The 20,693-nt window shown below is 43.5% G+C and overlaps 1 protein-coding gene and 1 long non-coding RNA gene across 6 annotated transcripts in view; one reads left to right on the top strand and one right to left on the bottom strand.

Annotated features, from left to right (window-relative positions):
- The window catches only part of PPP2R5E (protein phosphatase 2 regulatory subunit B'epsilon), a 77,057-nt gene extending 61,221 nt beyond the window's left edge, over window positions 1–15,836 (bottom strand). For 2 of the 4 annotated variants that reach the window (XM_044435593.1, XM_044435594.1), the window contains exons 1-2: window positions 15,660–15,735; window positions 12,740–12,903 (exon numbers count right to left, since the gene is read on the bottom strand). In XM_044435593.1, the coding sequence (XP_044291528.1) occupies window positions 12,740–12,896 (157 nt within the window). In that variant the 5' untranslated portion in view covers window positions 12,897–12,903; window positions 15,660–15,735. Of the gene's footprint in view, window positions 1–12,739; window positions 12,904–15,659 lie in introns of all 4 variants that reach the window. The other 2 variants (XM_044435595.1, XM_044435592.1) reach the window with 2 other exon arrangements.
- A 787-nt stretch (window positions 15,837–16,623) lies between these two features.
- Window positions 16,624–20,693, top strand: part of LOC123026240 — a 29,384-nt gene continuing 25,314 nt past the window's right edge. For both annotated transcript variants that reach the window (XR_006415261.1, XR_006415262.1), the window contains exons 1-2: window positions 16,624–16,693; window positions 18,345–19,014. This is a non-coding gene — a long non-coding RNA (uncharacterized LOC123026240). The remainder of the gene's footprint in view (window positions 16,694–18,344; window positions 19,015–20,693) is intronic.

Below are 20,693 nucleotides of genomic sequence, written 5' to 3'. Positions count from 1 at the left end.
GGAAGTGAAATGGGAGAAAGGGAAGCCTCTAAAGCATACCTACTTGAGCCACTCATCCAGAGTGGGAAATCTCTCAAGCATTTCCTTGGTACAAAGAGGTGGCACTGGTGAGTAAAAGGAAGGGTGGAGAATATAATAATATATAACATGAGAATTTAATAAATGAAGCTTATCAGCTGGATCAGACCAAGGACAGAGAAGATGGGGAAGCAATCCATTACACACACCATCAACAGTATTAGGAGTCAAGGTCCTTGAAGTATGTGCTGTTTTCTACTTTTGCCAGTGTTCTACACCCCTAAGCCAACTGTAAAGTGGAAGGCCAACTGTACATTATAGCAAGACAGATGAATAAAAAGGAGGGATCAATGAAAAGGAAATTGCCAAGAACCTTAACGGATTATTTTGTACAAATCTTCACTGTACAAGATATTGGAAAGAGCCATTCCTGAATCATTTCATTTCTTTTATTTCTATAGCACTCAATGGCAAAAATTTCCAGGATGGTTCCCAAATATTTAAACCCCTAAAATATAATGTAATAAAAACATAATTTTAAAATCTTAAACAAAAAATTTAAACAGGTAAGAAACAGTTCGGCCAGAACCGATAAAACCACTATTATTGTTTTCAGTCTTGAGATTGAACTATTTTTCAGGTCTGAGTGCTTTCTTGGGACTGAACAAGCCCCTGGTGTTGACGGTAGATAGGGGCTCCCTCTCTGAACTGAACCATCATTTGTGTCTGAGCATTCTCCTGGGACTGACCAGACCCTCAGCATTGATGGTAGACAGGGGGTCTCATAGGATCCACACTTCCTCTTGGTTGTGACACCCATCTTTTTTTCCCAAGTTTGTGCACTTTCCTGGCCATGCGATCAGACATTTGGAATCTACTGCTTCCAGGATCCTGGCCCTATTTTTCTAGATCTGTTTTGTGAAGGTCTGACAATGCAGGAATGATTTAATGGTGTGTCCTTCACCCATACAAAAATGCAGAGGGAGTGTCTGTCCACTGGTGTGGGGAAAATATTTGCACAATTAACACATTTTCTAAAGGGTGCATGATGGTAGATGGGGAAGGCAGACAGCAGAGAATACAGAAAGGACAGAGGGTAAACAGGACACAAAAGAAGAGAGAGAAAGCAAGTAGGAAAAGTGGGTTGGCTTTTTTGAGGGGGGGTTTACAAGTGTGGAGTGAAAACAAAATTCATGGAAAGATGGTGGCTGAGGCAGTCAAAAAGAAACTGAAGAAATGGCTGGCAGCCCCTCCCGCGGATGCAGCGAACAGAAAGGCATGAGGCTCCTGCCCAAACTAACGCTTAGCTGACAACAGGCTCCATGCAGGCACAGAGCCCATTTGTGTGATGTGCAGAGACCACAAAGAAGTAGCAGAGGTGACAGAGGGTAGCATTTTGGGAATGACTGACAAATTTAAAACTAGCATGTCAACCAAGCTGTATGGCACTTACCTAAGAGTTCTTAAGTAAATAATTGTTGGTCTTTTAAGTCAAATATGTAAATCAAATTCCTTATCAGAAGGGATTAGACAGCAGTCAATGTAACATTGATTCTTCTGATAAAGTTACTGCAACTGAATCTAAGAACACTATAGATCCCATCAAACTAACACCTCTTTGAGTAAAAATTGGTGCAGAGCATTAAGGCTAGAGAAAGGATCAGAACAGATTCTGTAAAGGGAGGTCTTAGCTTGCTAATCTATTAGAATTATTTCAGTGTCAGTAAATGTATAGATTTGGTGAACACAGTTGACTATAAATATTTAGATTTTCAAAGGTCTTTTGCCAAACTCCATACCAAAAGCACAGAAAAAAAAAAAAAAACAGCACACCCAGGAGGAGACATATTCTAATATGACTCCGTAAGAAAGCAATCATATGGTCCCCGGAGATCATCCCAGAGGCCTTAAGATTTATCTGAGTCCCCCTCCCAAAGCCTAAGACACTCCTATGACCTCAGGAGCAGGATTATATGATTCGAACTCTCTCCCCGCCCCCTCTCACAGCCACTATGCAAAGAACTGTGCCAGCTGCTTCCTGAGGTCATGAAAGGTGCCTCCATTAGAACCTCGGAGAGGTTGAGAAGGGCAAGGAGGGGAGAAGCCAGGATATAAGAAATCCTCTAGCCTCTCTGCCTCTGCACTGCCCCCAGCAGCATGTCTCCACTAGGCAGGTTCAGAGACCCATCTAGAGGAAAAAGAACAAAAAAGGAGAAAAGATCAAAGTGCTGGCAGCAGGCACTGGACACACTGAAGACTCCAAGATCAAAGCTTCCATCAAGGGACCGTGCCCTTAACTAGTTAAAAACAGAAAGACAGAAACTGCGGCACATTCCCCCTTGGCTATCTCTTTCAAGGGCGGACAAAGTGTGGTCTTCTAGGGGTAGCTAGACAGCATCAGATGTTGTCTCAAGGGAACTGTAATCCAGTGTGATGCAGCTGCAAACATTGGCAGAGCTACAAGTTGGCCACCTCTGCTTTTTACTGGCATGTCACAAAGCATTCATGACACTGCATAAGTGAACCACGAGGTTATCTAGTCTGCTCAGAATACCAAATAATTCTTGATACGAAATCCAAACTACTCCAAAAACTATCTCTCTAAATTGTGTGAAAAGGATAAATGACTGGTAGATGAAAAGTGTTCAGGGGAAAATGATACATACTGAGACAGATTCAATTTCAGGTATGGAAAGACTGAGAGAGGTTTTCATGTAAGCATAAGGAAAACTACTAAGGAGAGAGGTAACAATTACACAATCAGAAATATGGTTAAAATGAAAAGTTTGTTTCCTTTCTCATATAACTGCATGAGTTTGGTCATTCAGGGCAACAGATGGGAATAAAATTCAGGATAACAAAAAAGTATATCTTCCTGCAACATATAATTAACCTTTTGCAGAGGTATTAGTCTATTGGAGCAAGAATAACTGAGAATACTTGTTGTTAGTTGCGAAGTCATGTCTGACCCATCGCGACCCCATGGACAGCACTCCTCCAGGCCTTCCTGTCCTCCACCATCCCCCGGAGTCCACCCAAGCTCACCCCGACTGCTTCAGTGACTCCATCCAGCCACCTCATCCTCTGCCATCCCCTTCTTCTTTTGCCCTCAATCGTTCCCAGCATTAGGCTCTTCTCCAGGGAGTCCTTCCTTCTCATTAGGTGGCCAAAGTATTTGAGTTTCATCTTCAGTATCTGGCCTTCTAAAGAGCAGTCAGGGTTGATCTCCTCTAGAACTGACTGGTTTGATCACCTATACTGTGGCACCTTAAAACCTAACACATTTTATTATTGCACAAACTTTGGTGAGTTATACCCCATCAGATGCTTACAGATTTCATTATGGAGTTCTGGTATTCATTATCTAAGGATAGCCACTAACATGCTTGTAAATATTCTGGAGCAATGAATGCATTTTTTAAAAAATGTAAGGCGTGTCCCTTAAACTGAAATAGAGTATCATGGAGCCACTACTGTCAAATATCATCAAACCCAGCATACTGGAGGAAATGCATTCTCACCCTGCCAATAAGATCACCAAGTGAAGTCCCACTTTATATTCCCCTCCCGGTTTTAGAATATCTGATGGGAATGCAGAAAATACCAACATAGTCCACATGTCACAACAGCAACTCCTAGGTTAGCACAGGAACCGCAAGGATAAGCAGAACACGAACCATAGATCCCAACTACTGGGTTGTTTCAAAAGGCAAATACCTTGGGATTGACCCTTTAATGAAATACTCTTGTATTCCATCAGAGTATCTGCTGAATCCCTGAGGCTCTTTTGCTGCAGGAGATCCCACAGTAAAAGTATTTACAGTTACACTCTTTAGAAATCTTAGAGCTGGTAACAATTGGCTATAGACTCCATTATTCCACAACAATTCAAATCTAATCAGAGATCCAGACAACATGGTTTTCCTTTTGCAATCCTGTTCAGAATATAGGATAAGAGATTCAAATCATTCTTAAAGTCAAATTTGCCAGGCAATTAATGGCAAAGTTTCAAGAAAAAGGCCTAAACAAAGCCACACATGCACAGGATTATGCAAATACTGAATCTCCACTGGAACCACCACATTACATGGGTCAAGGCCTACCATATCCAAGAGTCAAAATAGGTTTAAGGGCTAGTCCAGAATGATCCTACACTTACCGATACTTTGATAGTTGTGGTTTCTACCTTGGTATCTCCATGCTACATGCATTCAGGCTTAGAAACGTCCAAGATGCAAGATCAGTGCAAGGCATCTGGCAAATCCAGTCTAACAATGATGAAGATTTCACAATCCATTGCAAACAAGAACTTGTGTTCTATGAAAAGTATACATTTCATGGCAGGTTCTTAACAATACAGAGCTCAATAGAGTCCAAACTGGTACATGTGAAGAGAGCTTCAACAGGCTCAGATGGTTGTTAGTCGAAACTGAATTTTCAAGTAGCAAAGGTAGTAACATTCCCAGCAAATGGTCCCAGCCTAGGCACTGGCTTAAAAAGGAAGTTATAGCTGTGAAGGAATTTGTAGAGCTTCAGCAAGTTCCCCTGTGCAGACAGGGTGTTTGCTCTTCAGGTAGATACTTCAACCTGTGCAAGCACCTCCAAGACCACTCCCTCCTCTATTAGATCTTTACAGAAAGGCTACCAGCTTCCTTCCATCTCATAGATGAAGTAAGTTGCCTTCTACCCGCTTTCCCCCAAGAACATTGGCAGAAATAAGCTCACACTGATTCTACATCCCACAGGCTGAATAGGCTGAAGCCCTTCTGGATTAATCTTGATCAGCTTCTGGCTACAAACCATACAGGTTTGCAGCCAGAACAGTGCTATAGAGCAGCAGAACAGGTCAAGAACAATTGTTGGAACAACTATGCATTGCTTAACTTGTAAGCAACCCAGAGTTTCCATGTTCACATGACACTTTAGCCCAAACTTCTGGATGATTTACATCAGCAGTTTCATGACACTATTTAAAAAATTGGAAATAAACCGAACCTTGCAGCACTCCATAGGTCCCCAGGCACCAGTTATTATGTCATGACAGAAAAAACTAAATCCTTCCCTTATAAAGCCACTCAAGGCAAATGCAGTTGACAGTGTCAGAAGGCCACTGAGGGGTCAAGGAGCATCAGCTGGATCATACTATCGATGCTCATTTCTTTGCTTAAGTCACCCACTACTTTAACATTACTAAAGAAGTACTTTTAATCTTCAGATTCACAGATGCCTTAAAAGTAACAGAAATTTGGAATAAATTTCTTTTCCAGAAGATGAAAGAGTCTCCTGAAACAATCTGTAAACTTATTCTTAGACTAAAATATGAAAATAAGAATTAGTTCCCCAGTTTAATCTACTTTTGACAGACTGACTCCTCAGGTAACATAATAATTCCCACTTCTACTACAATTATTAGCTCCTTAATTACCTAGAGCTCCACCTAAATCAATAAACTTCTGGCAGGAGATCAAAAGCTCCACCTGTGCAGATCCATATTCAGACTAGAATCCTAGTATTAAGAGACAAATTACGAGAGGAAAAAAAAGTAAGAAACCCCTAGGTAGCTGTAGACATTACCTGGTGAGTAAATCATAGCCCTAAAGTCAAGAGTTGAGTTCCATTCCCAACCATTTCTGCTATGTACCTGGTTTTCCCTTAACAAATATTCTGATCCACAAACTTTAACTCAATGCCTGTAATGTTTAAAAATTCCTGTGCCCTAAACCTGTGGATTCTCGAATACACAGAGATTCCCCCTTTCAGTCCTACAGATTAGAAAACTATTTCCTTTGTGATTGTCCTCCTCTTAGCATACCCAGCATAATATTATCTAACTTCTCTCCTTTAGGTATATAATTAAACTTTAATTCTTTCATAATCCACTGCACTTGCAAATAACTAAAATAAAAAGTATTTCTTTGACAAAAAGATGTTTGCCATCTGCTCTGGTTAAGAGAAAAGCAAACTGGCAGAACTGTACTATTTCTAGGTGCCTATCAGTGCAGATACATAAAAATATGATGCTAGTGGCCAAGTGATTCCAGTACTCAGGTCTGCATTCCAACCAGGAGGTTCTCAAGGCAATGGACTATTTCTGAGATACTGAAACCTGACATTCCCAAAGGCCTCCTACTGCCTGTCTATTTTTCTTCTCACTATGACTGCTGTGAATATAGAAGCACTTCCATCTACCTTTTCCATAGCTTCCAACAGCCCCAAACTTCTGCTCCACATTTTATGCAGGTAACTCCTAAAGATCTGCATTACTACCCACTACTTCCTGGACACAGTACCTTCCCTTCCCAACCTGCTAAGTAAACTGCAGGATAACACAGAAATGAATGCAGAGGTTTCTAAAATTCATCCCTTCCATCCTACCATCAGTACAGTGGCGCATAGAAAATTTTTCAAAACAAAATCTTTAATGATACTTCATTTGTCTAAGAAAATTTTCAACTTCATAGGTTCATTAGTAACAATGAATTGATGCCAACAACAAATACTGAGAGCCAGTGTATCAAACTGGCTGGAGTGTTGGACTGGGACTAGGGAGAATTGGATTCTAGACCGCATTCAGCTATGAAGCTCACTGCAATACTTTGGGCCAGTCACTGACACTTAGCCTAACCCACCTCACAAAGTTGCTGTGATAATAAAATGGAGAGGAGAATTATGTAAGCTGGCTTGGATCCTTTAAAGGAAAATGGTAGGATATAAATCATGGGTCCTCAAACTATGGCCCATGGGACAGATCTGGCCTGTCATGCCCTTTCATCTGCCCCGTGCTGCCATCAACCTCACACTCGCCATGCACGGGAGGCAGTGGCTTGCTAACTCGAGATGGTTTTGGACTCACTGGGAGATCTCCCAGCGAGTTCACAATCATCTCCAAGCGAGCAAGCGGCCGCTGCCGCCTGCCTCCCCTACGCACACACGCTCGCTGCCTTGCAGCACGGGCTGGAGGCAGTGACTTGCTCACTTGGAGATGGTTTTGGACTCTCTGGGAGATCTCTGAGCAAGCAAGTCACCGCCGCACATGCCCAACACCACCTCACGTGCACCCGATGACGCCTCACGCCCAGGCACCTCGCACCCCCCGCACCGGCCCGTGCATGTAGCCGCCGCCTTTCAACTGGCCCCATACTGAAAAAGTTTGAGGACCCCGATATAAATATTTCATTTATTTAATTATTTGGCATTTTTAATACTGTCACAATAGCCACATGGCTCTCTGGATGGCTTGCACAGTAAAAATCATCAACAAAACATAAAAGCAACATAAACAATTCAATAATAAAACACTGAAACCAGTAAAATAGCCACACCACAGCAGGAGCACCAGCCAAGTTATCAGACTGGACACACCTTAAAAGTAACAATTAAAATATTAATATTCATTAGTTAAGGTAACAGCCAAAAATTAAAAGTGAGTTAAATTAAAACTAACAACCATTAAAATACTCTGACAATAAGAATGTCTCATCCTGGCACCAAAATGTATACAAAGAAAGCTCCTGGCGCACATCTCTGGGGATCTGGTTCCACAGATGGGGCACCACAACTGAGAAGGCCCTTCCCCAGGGTAGCTACCTTCCTAGCTTCTCTTAAAAGCAGCTCCTGGAACATGGCCTCTGATGAGGACCTTAGGGTCCAAGTAGGCTTATAGGGATGAAGATGTTCTTTCAGATATTCAGGTCCTAAACCATTTAGGGATTTATACCTTAAGACAAGCACCCTGAGGTGGGCCCCAACTTCAACTGGCAACTGATAGAGGACTGGTGTTATATACTTGCTGCTACCAGTCCCCAACAGCACCCTGGCTGCTCTATTTTGCACCAACTGAAACTTCCAGACCATTTTCATGGGCAGTCCCACATAAGCACATTACTGAGCGGTTACCAGGGCATAGTTTACTGTTGCTAGCTTCTGCCTGTCCAGATAGTGTCTAAGTTGACAAATTAACCAGCACTGGTAAAAGGCACTCATGGCCACAGAGTTCACCTGGTGCTCCAGGGACAGCTCAGGATCCAGAAGTACCCTAAAGCTCCGGAACTTGTCCTGTAGGGGGACTGCAACCCCAGCCAGCACAGGGTAAATATCCCCCATCTGGACATGGGAGCCACTTATCAACAGCACCTCTGTCTTGCCTGGATTAAGCTTCCCCTTGTTGGCTTTCATCCAGAACATCATCCTGGTCAGTCACTGGTTTAGAACTGCCACTGCCTCACTTGGGTTAGATGAAAAAGAGAGGAAGAGTGTACTGATGACACTTCAACCCAAACTTCCTGATGACCTCTCCCAGCAGCTTCATGTAAATATTAAAGAATATGTCGATATTAAAGGGCATGGGGAGCCCTGAGGTACTCCATGAATGTAACTGCCATGGCACAAAGTCTGGAATCGGTCAGCCAGGTAGAAGCAAACCACTGCCTCTAACTCCTAACCCGGCTGGTCTACCCAGAAGGATAAATAGCATGGCTGATGGTATCAAACACCACTGAAAGGTCCAGAAGAACCATCAGGGGCATACTCCCCTTGTATTTCTCCCAGTAGAAGTCATCCCATAGGGTGACCAAGGTGATTTCTGTTCCATAACCAGGTCTAAAACCAGGTAGATAACTGGTTTCTTCCACGAGTGTCTGGCATCCAGCTACCACCCACTCAAGTACCTTGCCCAAAAATGGAATATTGGTCACTGGCCTAAAGTTGTTAATATCTTCTGGATCCAGGTTTGATTTCCTCAGAAGGGGTCTGATCACCATCTCTTTTAACAGGGGTGGGACCAGTTCTTCCAGAGAGGAGTTCATATTTTCCTGGATCCACTCACATATTCCTTCCTTAGCTTGAATGACCAGCCAACTTGAGCAAGGGTTGAGTAAACAGGCAGTAGGACAGAGTCCAAGCATCTTGTCCATGTCCTCAGGCCTCAATAATTGAAACTTATCCAATAAAACAGGACTAGATCATGCACTGGATGCCTTAGCCAAGGAACTACAACTTGTGGTGAATCTGTGTGATTTTGTCCTTGAAATGTTGTGCAAAACTCTTACAGAGGGCTGTTCAGATGTCTACCTAATCGTCCTTAGAGCCAACATGGAGAAGGCCACAACCCACTTGAAACAGCTCCACTGGGTGGCATTCAGAAAATGCAATGCTAGCGGAGATAGTGAGCTCTCAAAGGTGTCTGATCGGATTCAACACAAGCTCTCCTCCACCTACACTCTGGCCATCCTTCAACCTACATCATTGTCCACAGCTCATTAGTATACCATGAAGCCAATCAAGCTCTGCCTACAGGAAGAGAGCATTTAAGTGCGATCATGTCAACCTCCCGGACCACTTCCGTATTCCATAGAGTGACCTGGGAGCACCAACCATATCAACCAGAAAATCCCCTAAAGCCTTCTGGAAGCCATCCAGATCCATTAGTCAATGGGGTCGGACCATCTTAATGGATCCAAATATAATAAAAATACAGTATTTAACAAGCCTGACAGTTTCAAAACTGCCAGCTTCGGTCTTTTTACAGGAAACTCACTTCTTGATTATTTCTGAAGCATAGTATACACCTTTCAATCAAATTATTCTCAAGATAGCTTAAAAGCAACATATCATTATACAAAGAGAACAAAACTCTCTAGGAGCTCTGTCTCTGATCTCAGAGGACAGGTTCTGTTCTAGCCTACGGCCCCAGGACACAATCCTAGGCAGCATAAGTTGCCTTAAACAACACGCTCTCTGTGTACCCATTCATCTGTACAGCATTATAAAAAATCTGCCTAACATAAACAATTATTTTCAAATTACATTTATTTATATGTCTCCTGTCGTGCGTGCCAGTCAACTACCAAGACACATGAAGTCCTCAAATTGGAATTTGTTATTTTATCTATGCTTAGCCTATTGCAAGCTTTTATTTAAAACAATTAAAAGACCAAGTTGAACAAACCCAGAAAAAATTCCTAGGCCCCTAGAAATATGTTGCTTGTGTTTAAGCATGTAAAGCTAGTTTAATGCAGTAGATAAGAGAACTGGTCCATGAATGAAGAAGTCCCCATTCAAATGTTACCTCTTCTGTGAATTCAGTATGTGACCATAGGCAAGCCAATAATCTCCTCCCTCCACCTGATCACTAATATGGGGATAGCACTACTACATCCTCTCGCTAATCCTTACAATAGCCCTGTTAGGCAGCAGGTATGCTCTGAACACTCAAGAAATACTGAACACTACTATTAAGTATTTATTCAGGCTTGTGCAATATAGTACTGGTGCTGAGAAACCTGAACCATTCTTTTAGCCCAGCAACTGAATAAGATTCTCCATTACAAGGCTCTGAAAAATTATACACCACATGAAACTCAGCATTCACATTATATGATCAGAGAATAAGTTCCTACGCAGTATGTTTAGTACAGGCCTGCTGCAACCAGACAACAAGCCTCTACTCTATAAAGATGCAAAGGTTTCTTCATATGGATTGAACCTTGAGGTGTATTCTGACCATTTCTAGGTTAACTTCCAATTATTTTATTACACTGCAAAGCCCTCAATTCCAAATCATTGGCTTAACCTTGCATGAATTTAAATATATTTTTCCACAGACATAAACATATATAGGTTTATCATTTCAGATTTCAAGTTTCTTCTAAGCCTAATATCTGCATTCTTTGTACAAAACATGATTATTGTCATAGAATCATAAACAGTAAAGAGGGAAGGGGCCAAGAAGGTCATCAGGTTCAACTCCCTGCTGTTGCAGGTCACTAATTTACACCATCCCACTCAGATGACTGTCCAGTTTCTTTTTGAATGTCTAGTGTGGGAGAGCCCATGACCTTAAAATAATCCTAGAAAAAAAGCAAAGGATTTCCCCAAGCATGTGGGGGGCAAACAGCTTTTCAGCACCAATATCTTGTTTTCAAGCTTTGTGAAACTTTCTGATCCTGTTTAAATTCTCAGATAACAGCACTTAATCCTGGGGTACAGCCAATCACCTAGGTGTTTTCAAGTCTTCTTTGTAAATCTGAGAAGCTGATCAATTTGCATGACAAAATATTGGCCACCATCAAATATTCCAAATGTTCCTTCTATATGTGGCAAAAACAGCCTACTTTTTAAATGTATCAGGGAGTTACCCAATAATTTATGTAGAAGTGACTGCTTCTTGCTAACCAGTGTACAGGAATACCACTTGCCCTACTATAAGAAGTCTCTTCAGCACTATACCTAAATTACAAATAATTATCTTCTTTACATCAAGCCAAGTTTCTTTTCATTTAACCCATTTTAATTTGCTAACTGCCTTCACTATCCTTGGAGTTCTAAATAAAAACTAAAACACATTCTCCAGTATCTTAAATACTGACATTCATTCATTTTTCCATAATAAATCAGCATAGCTCAGTCAGAGAGTACAGCCATTGCATGCAAAAGGTCCAAACTCATTTTCCTGGTATCTCTAGTAAACTAGAAATAATTGTTTGCAACAGTTTAGGGTTGTATTCTTTCATTGTCCCATAATACCCGACTTCTGGTTGTATTTCTACTGACTTATATTGTTCACCCTTAACCATTTTTGGAACTATCAGCTGGCCCACTGAAAATGCACCTTCCATTTTCCCTCATTCATGAAAAATGAAGGTTTCATAAGGAATTTTATACCAAATGGCTTTTAAAATATTTTAATATTGAAATATAACATTTATTCATGTATCAAAACATCACAGAAACCTCCAAAACCAACGGGGACATACTTCAACACCCTGAAGTGCATTGCAATGTTACAGCAGAATTGGTCCACACAAGACTGTTAGACTGAATGCCACAACTAAGAGCACCTGTGTCAGGTGCTTACTCAGATTTTTTTTAGAAACATCATTGTCAGGAGAAAAGCCCCCAACTAAGATGGGACCTGGAATCAGAGCCAAGCATCCCTAAGTTGGGTGCTGAAGGACTGAAGGAATGGGCGCCAGTTCTCTGTACCCTGGGACACTACAGCTGTTTGCCACACAAGAAAACTTTAATCAGGCAACATAGAATGCTAGGCCAAGATCATGCCAAGCTACTGAGCTGACTGGGGCATGCTGGAAGTTTTAGGTCTTTTTTCTGTCTACAGAATGCAGCAACCATGTAGACTCTTCCAGAGCTTACTTATTGCAAATGAGCTAGATACACAGGAAAGTAAAATATGAGCTGTTTCTTTTTAAAAAATGCAGATTCAAAACATAAGCATATCAGAATCACCAAATACCCATAGCATACATTTTCCATGCTTGTAAAATGACATTTTCCCTTGCATTTGATAAGAAACATACTTTTGGTAAAAATGTCAGAAAGTATAAACATCTCAGTAAGAGAATACATACAAAAGTTTCCAATGGTTTTCAGCCTTCTGCTGCCAAAGTGTCAAACCTTAAGTGCTCCAGGAAACTGTCAGGCTATGGGATCAAGGACTAATTTACAAAATCTGCATTTCTAAATAAAATTATAGTTAATATTATCAGCAGAGTAGGCCTTCAGTATCTGTATTACAGGTTCTTTGGCATAAGCACCCATAGAAGTTACACGCACATTATATAAATAAAAAACAGTTAATCTGTACGCTTTAATGCAGGTTGAACCTTCTTTCCATGAATAGCAAATATCTCCTGAATCTGCCACCACAAGCAATTCATAATTAAAACACTGCTTTCCAAATGATGCTGCTGCTACAGCGCCTTACCTTTTAGCAGAGGCAGTGGAGTTAACTCAATAGGCTTGCCCTGAGACCGAAACTGGGAGGAACTTTGCGACCTCTTCTGCCTGGCTTTTCTGACGGACTTCCGAGAAAATCCGTCTACTTTATCCACTGATGGAGGAGTGGTTGGTGCTGAGGACATATCCCTACTGAAGGGAATAATTATTATCAATATTCCCAAATAAATATTCTAAGAATTTTAGAACTATTCCTCCCTTCACATTTAACCCACCCTTAAAAATCATACTTAAAAGACCAAAAGACATTTATTTCATGTGCAGAGTTTAGGTTAACGGGATGTTTAGGGTAGCTTTAAGTTAGCAAACCCACTGTCCTAGTTCTGTTCCGATTATACCATCTTGCATGCACCCATCAATAGGTATCCACTAAGCACTGCAATTGACACCCAGATTTGGCTTTATTTTTCTTTCAATTTTACCTTAAGTCTCATATTTTCTTTTGGGGGGGATGTTTTAGAATTCTCATTCAAAAATTCCATTTGTAAATTAATTTAAAACATTGTAAATAGGTAACAAACTCTCTACCTGATATTAGTACATGTTTCTGCAACAGTACAATGTGCTTTTCAGACTATGCATTAAAATGTAATTAAACACACACTAACCTAATCTAACATATTATGATTATGTAATGCAAATTTTGTAAATATAATGAAACTAAGCACACCTGGACAGTTACCATGTACTTTACTAATTAGGAATCTATCTTTTTTTTTTTTAGCTCCTCATGTCTTGAACCACAGAAATTGGAAAAACTGCTAGGTGACACACAGTCCATATCCTTAGCCTGTACCTACTCGTGTGTCCCTATCCAGCCTTCTGTTAAAGACCTCCAGGAAAAGATCCTACACAACCAAACTAAGTAGCTTATTCCACTAAAGAACTACTCTTATATCTGGAAGTTTTCCCAGTGATTAATTATACACTACCATCATCTATTTCAAATATAATGTTTTGTGACTGGTTCTTTTTTAAGTTTCTACATCTTACTTTCCCTTTTCATGGAGAAACACCAACTCTTTAAACTAAATATACAATATTAAGTATATTTTTAAAACCGTCATTCCCAATGGTGGCTTTTTTAAAGTAGTAGTCAAAGACAAAATTACATAGTGCAAATGAACCTACTGAAAATAATATAATATACATTAACAAAGTCAGTAAGTCCATGAATATTACACAAATCTTTGCTAAGATAAAGATTATCAATGCCTTGATAAAACATGTTTAATTGCTGATATAAATATTGTTGTTCATATGTCAATCCAAAACGGGAACTTGCATATGTGAAAGTTACATGGAAAGCAATTTAAATGGCAGTAGACATTTGCTGAAATTTGACAGGCATAAAAGCCATAACTGCGTGCGCAAAAACTACTCTCACTCTTTAGAAGGAATCACATGAGTCTTTGACACTCATCAGTGAGGGCAGCTTTATCTACAACAATCCCTACTTTGTCAACTCATCATTCTCATGGCCATTGAAACATTGTTAGCCTGAATTATACTGATATTACATTAGTATGAAGATTATTAATTTAACTATTATATATACACACACCAGGAATATAAAAGTTCATGGGAAGTTAGTTGAGTTCTTTGGAAGGAAAAGGGCAGAATAGGAATATAATTTATAAATAACTAAATATGTGGGAACTCTATGCAAAAACAACCTTTTACTTCAGTTGTAGAAAATCAGTCTATAATGTGCAATGAAAGGAGGGGAGCTGAGCAAAAGAAAGATGTCACTTTTACTCAAATTGATATCTAAAATTCAAAAAAATGGGTAACTTAACCCATTTTAGGGATGTTTAGCCTTAAATCTCACTTTCAATAGCTCTATTTTCTCCTAGGATCCAAGTGCCCTTTTGTTTGGTTTGCCTTTTAATCTCAGTGTACATTAGTTTGCAATGTAGTCTTAGGTTCTGGGCCTGTTAGCCACAGACCAGCTCATCCAAAGGATGGTTTATCTTTGCCCTGTCCACAGTGTTTAGAGTGCCTCCATTTATCCAGAACTCATTTCACAAAGACTGAAAATGGAACTGCTAGCTGTATTAATGGACAAGCCCTTAAGCAGATCGCTTCAACTGCAGGATCATTGTGTCAGCATGCAAGAAGCTTTAGCAACACTTCTCTGCTGTAAATTTAGTAACAGTTCCTCTCTCCTGCTTTATGCATTATTAAGGTATAATTCTAACTCGACAAGCCTTGGCAACGCAACCATAAACACTGATCAGGGAGGGGGGTCCCTCCCCACACACACATAGACCTCATTCCAGACCTGTCAAGTGACCCATCGCTTCTTTGGAGAGCTCCAAGCCGAAATTAACAGAATGGAGATCACATTTATTTACAGTGGAGCTCCCAAGTGGAAGGCACGACAGAGGCTTCCCTCCCCCCCTGTCGGTGCTCATCCGCTAGATCGTCTAAATTGAGGAAGAGATTATTCGGCCGGGGGGGGGGTCAGATTACTGATTTTATTTTTAAGTAAGTAAGATGGTTATGATTACGGCAGATTGTAAAGATATGCTGCAGTGATCAGGAGCAGGGTGAAGGTGTGGAGGGAGGGTTAGAGTTCAGGAAAGGGGCCCGAAAACACCCCCTCGAGGATCATGGGTCGCCCCCCAACCCCTCGGGGCCCAGGAGTTGCTGCCAGCCTGGTGCTGGGAGGGCTGCCCCGGCGGCCTGGCTTCACGGGGCGCCGTTCCCCGCGCGGCGCGCGCAACGGAAAGGGGCCCGATCCGCACGGATCACGGCCGGATCCCGCCCCTCGGTCCCTCCCGGGGCCTCCCCTCCGCCCCCACCCCGTCCCCCCCGCGTGCCCGCCGCCGCTTCCCACCTCCCGCTGACGGCGGCCCCGCCGCGGGCCCGGCCGAGGAAGTTACCTTGAACCCTCCCGGCAGAGAATCCCGAGGCGAGAAGGAGAGGAAAGGCGCGGGGGGCGATCCCCGCGCGAGGCGAGCGCGAGCCGGGCCGGCGCGGCTGGGCGTCTGCGTGAGTGCGGGAGGCTCCCCCGCTGGCTGGCTTTCTGCGGTGCGCTCCCTGCCGCAGCAGCAGCAGCAGCAGCAGCAGCCGCCGCCGCCTGCTAGGCCTCGGCGGCCTCCCGCTGCACGACGCGTCGTTGGCCGCGGCGGCGGCGTCAGGAGCGGCGGCGGCTTCCACCCGGTCCCATGCACCGCTCCCGCTCGGCCGTCGCCCGCCTGCCCGCCTCTTCCTCAGCGACACGGTCCCTGCCGCCGCTGTGCCGCCGCCGCCACCCGTGAGGCCTCCTCCTCCTCCTGCTGCTGCTGCTGCTGCTGCCGCTTCTCTCACATTCCCGGCGAGTCGGCCTTGGGAAAGGAGGGGCGCCGGGCGGGCGGGCGGGCGAGCGGGGGTGCGGCGAGAAGGAGGAGGAGGAGGAGGAGGAGGAGGAGGAGAGCGCGGCGATGCCGGCGCGGCTGAGCGGGGTACGGCGGCGGCCTCCTTCGCTTCTGTGGCGGTGACTGCGGCGGGCGTCCCTGCGGCTCTCGTCTATTGTCAGGCAGGCAGTCACTGAGCTCCGGCCATGGCTCTCGCGCGCGCTCCCTCTCCCGCGCTCTCTCGGGAGGTGAAGAGGGGAGGAATAGGCGGCAGGGGCGCGCGCGCGCGGCGTTGACGGGCGCGCGCGCGCCGTCCGTCCGCCCGTCAATCAGCCAGTCGGCCCGCCCCAGCGAAGCCTGCCGCTCGCTCGCGCCCGCACGCGCCGCCTCGCGCAGACGCCCGCGAGACGCAGGAGGGGGAGGAGGAGCCGGAGGGGGTTGCTGGCCGGCGCGCGCCGTAGAGCGTGCGCGCCGCCGCCGGCCGCGCTCCTCCGCCGTCACTGGGGGCGTCCCGCCCGCTGAGGCGTCCGCGGGGCTCCCCGTCCCCGCGCGCGACGAGGCGGAGGAACGGCCCGCGCGAGGTGAGTGAGGCGGCCGTGGCGCGGCTGGCATGGGCGGGACGGCAAGGGGGAAAAGAGCCGGTCTTTCGTACCGCCGGCCGGGGCGGGGCGGGGCGCCTGGGCTGCGGAGGGCTCGATGTGCTCCTCCCCGTCCTGGTGCGCCCTCGCCTCACGACCGGCGGCAGCGTTTGTGAGGAAACGGGAGGCCCCTGAGGCCCGCTGCCGGGCTACCGGCCCGGTTTTCGCTTGGGGTTTCAGGGACTGCGAATGAAAAGCCTGGAATCGTCGGGGAAGTGGGCACGGAGGAACGCCGAGGTGGCGGGGGGGGGGCGAGGGGACCCTTCCTGGTGCTTCACACGTTGCGCGGTCCCTGCGCAGAACGTCGCTCCGTCTGCGGGAGCTTCCCGGCTCACGGAGAGACCCGCTCGCGTGTTCGGCTGTCTCTGCGTCTGGGGTGGGCTGGATTCAAATCTCCCGGGGGAGGGTAACTAGGAACAGCCCGCCCACCCCAGAAAATACATCCTGGTGCAAAAGACATCAATGCAGTTAGAGTTAAAGATTTCTGATCCCGGGACTTTATTTTGAGTGCCGGTACTGGATGGCGCTCATAGGGTTTCCGCACAAAAAAGTCGTGGTTACTCCAAGCTTTCTCCATTTCATATAATTAAGGGCAGGGGGAAAGAGAGTTGTCACTTCTGTTGCTAAACAGGAGGACATCAGAAATCCTGGCTGATACGTGCAAATCATCCAGATGTCTCCAGCTAGAGCCAGGTCTGGCTTGTGCCCACTGCTGCTTTATGGTGTTTTTAGACTAGGAAGTTGGGAACTGACATTAAATAACTTCCAAATGATAGCACAATTCTTTCTTAATTCATGCAAGCAATGTACTAAATATACCAGAAAAATAGGGGGGCAATATCCAAAAGTAGAAATTTCAAAGAAAAGCACTACTCTAATGCAATACAGCACTGAACTTTGACCCATCATATGTAAAACTACCATAGGCATCAACAAATTGCATCTTTTGTTTTCTGCTTTCAATACATACTTCTAAGTGCAATCCTGACTACATTCTGTAGTGGGTAGGTTTTGTTTGGGTTCCCCTGATGAAGAAGACCTCAACTGTTTAAGAATATAACTAAGACAATTTTAGCAGAGAAAGTTTTTTTTCCTAGACCTGCAGCCATTGCAGTAACTTTGGGGTCAGGTTTGTGTGTTTGTTTTTTTGCATTTTAATTTTCTCCTCTTCAGTTAAATAATGTTCTGTGAGTAATCCTTGTGAAAGGGATGAAATTGGACAGGATGGTTCTTGCACTGTCTGTGCTTAGAAATCATTCTGTGTGCCTTTTGATTCTGACTCACTACGTAAGTCTGATCGTAAGGGAAGTAGAAGGCAACCATAAACTGGAAGTATCAGTCATTTGTCTGAAGACACACACAGCTTTGTAAGAAGGTAGGGCACCCCACTTAGTAATAGGCTCAGTGCCACACACTAAGCTTCAAGGAATGGGGAATTAAAGACACCACTGGCACTCATTAACACACCTTTTCACTGGGACAAATAATAGACAATAGCAGAAGTGTGTTGAAAAGGAAATAAAAATCTACATTTATTATTTTTAAAACTTTAGCAGGATTGCATAACAAACTCTTTATGTGTTCTGTTGTACAGGAGATGGATAAGTGTGTAATCTGCCAAAGACCATTCCATGAAGGCATCACTTAAAAAAGGCAGCTCGGAAGTAACAGCACATGTCATAAATGTGGAAATGACGTTGTGATGTCACTTAGCCAACGTTTGCATACAACCAGCCCTGTCACATGTATTACAATATAAATGTTATCAAACAAGAGAGAAGCCATACTAACAAAGATTCACAAATGGCTGGTGGTGAAGTCTGTACCTCTCATTCTCAAGAACTAATGGTTACCTTCCCTGAATGCTATCAGCTTTGTGGTAAACCATCCAAGTTTTCTATAGGAAAAAAGAGAAGATTCAACAGTTTTTCTGTTCAAACTTTGGTTTTCTGAACAGCAATGTTTAACTTCTCTAATAGATATGAAGACAGTTGAGCAGAGAAGATCAACTCTAAGATAACATCTGATGACAAGCTTCATACAACTGACACCATGTGCCATCAAACGTGCTATAAATTTCACAGCAATGGAGCAGATTCCTCAAGTGACAAAACATTTTCTGGGACCCACTTGATTCTCTCCTTAAGTCTATAAAAATGGCAAAGTGTTTGGAAGACAGTTAAGAACATATTCAGTCCCTGATCTGGTACAGAAGAGGAAGGATGAATTTTGAAGGTGCCTATAGTTCAGTATACCTGAAGAAGGTAATTAAAGAACATTTTGAGGATAAAATAATGCTGGCTAAGGTTGATGACAAGCCTAATCCAGTTACCTTACATGTCACAGTAGCACCTATATTGCAAGACTTAAAACCATAAAAAAAGCAGTGCTAGATCAGACATCCATTCTATCCACACAGTGGTCTTCCAATTGCCCATGGGATCCCATGAGCAAGACACAAGTGCATCAACACCCTCCTGCTCAAGTTCTGTACAACTGGCATACATAGAGATATGCCTCTGATACAAGAGTTAGCATCTTATAGAAGTGAATTCCACAGTTTATGTGCACTTTAAAGAAATGCTTTTTTTCTGTCCTGAACCTTTCACCAATCAGCTTCATGGGACTAGTATTAAGAAGGAGCGAAAAAAATGTCTCCTTATCCACTTTATCTACACTTAACATAATTTGGTACGTTGCTATGGCATTTCCTTTTGCGCACATGTTTTCTAAACTAGGCTGTTGTGATCTTTCCTCATAGAGAAGAGTTACTCCAACTCCTAGATTGTCTTAGTTGCTATTTCGTGCACTTTCTCTAACTCTGTTAAACCGTTTTTGGTGCAGCAACCGGAACTTTGAACAGCATTCTTAAGAGTGGATGCACCATAGATTTGTATAAGAGAAATATGATACTGGCAGTTTTATTTTCCGTTCTTTTCCTAATTATGCCTAAAGTGAATTTGCCTTTTTCTGAGCCATGGGTCAACATTGTCATCAAGCATTCAGGTGTCCACCATAACCCCAAGATGCCTTTCTTGGTCAGTCACCACTAACTCAGATTCTATCAGTTTATACTTGAAATTGGCAAGGGGGAGGGATGCCCCCCCAAGGTGTATTACTTAACACTTGCTTACATTAAACTGCACTTACCATCTTGATCCCTATTCTCCCAGTTTGGAGAGACCCTTTGGGAGCTCATAACAATCTCTGTTGGTTTTAGCCATCCCAGATAGCTAGGTGTTAACAATAAACTTGACCACTTCCTTGTCCAACTTTATTCAGTTCAAGATTATTTATGAATAATCTAATTCAAGATTGTTTATGAACAAGTTGAAAAACATTGGACGCAGTACAAATCCCGGTAGGACCCCACTGCTATACATTCCTCTATTGGAATAATTTACTATTTATCCCTACTCTCTGCTTTCTGTTCACTTATCAGTTACTGAGCCACAAGAGGACTTCTCTTATTTCATTACTGCTTAGCATGCTGAGGAGTCACATGTACAGTGTCTCTGTCCAGACATCTTTGGCGCATGTAATTACTGTTTTGATGATTAGGCCTCCTTGAATGGCTGTCATGTTTCTTACGGCCTATTCCTTACCCTTCTACATTTGGACAATCAGAAACTTTCTCATCTTCATTTTCTCCTCCTTTCACCACCATCTCCCCACATATTGACTTCTCAGCTTTTGCCTTGCTAGCTGCCCTGCACATAGAGCCGATACTATTTCAGAAAAAGCAACCTTGGTGATCTTGAATTTTAACCTTCTACCTAAACCCTAAATTTGGTGTCCAGGATCTTACAACTACATTTCTTCACACCACTGATACCAACATGAATCACAACTGCTGACTCCAGCATACCCATAGCCTTAGCAACTGGCAGGTAGTTTACCCTGTGTGGTCTACATGTCCATCACAAATTTAGCTGGGTGCCTA

This window comes from Varanus komodoensis, unplaced genomic scaffold (genome assembly GCF_004798865.1).
Source record: "Varanus komodoensis strain SLA01 unplaced genomic scaffold, ASM479886v1 scaffold3, whole genome shotgun sequence".
NCBI classification, from domain to species: domain Eukaryota; kingdom Metazoa; phylum Chordata; class Lepidosauria; order Squamata; family Varanidae; genus Varanus; species Varanus komodoensis.
Note: the sequence above shows the minus strand (reverse complement) of the source record. Positions and strands in the feature narration are given on the sequence as shown.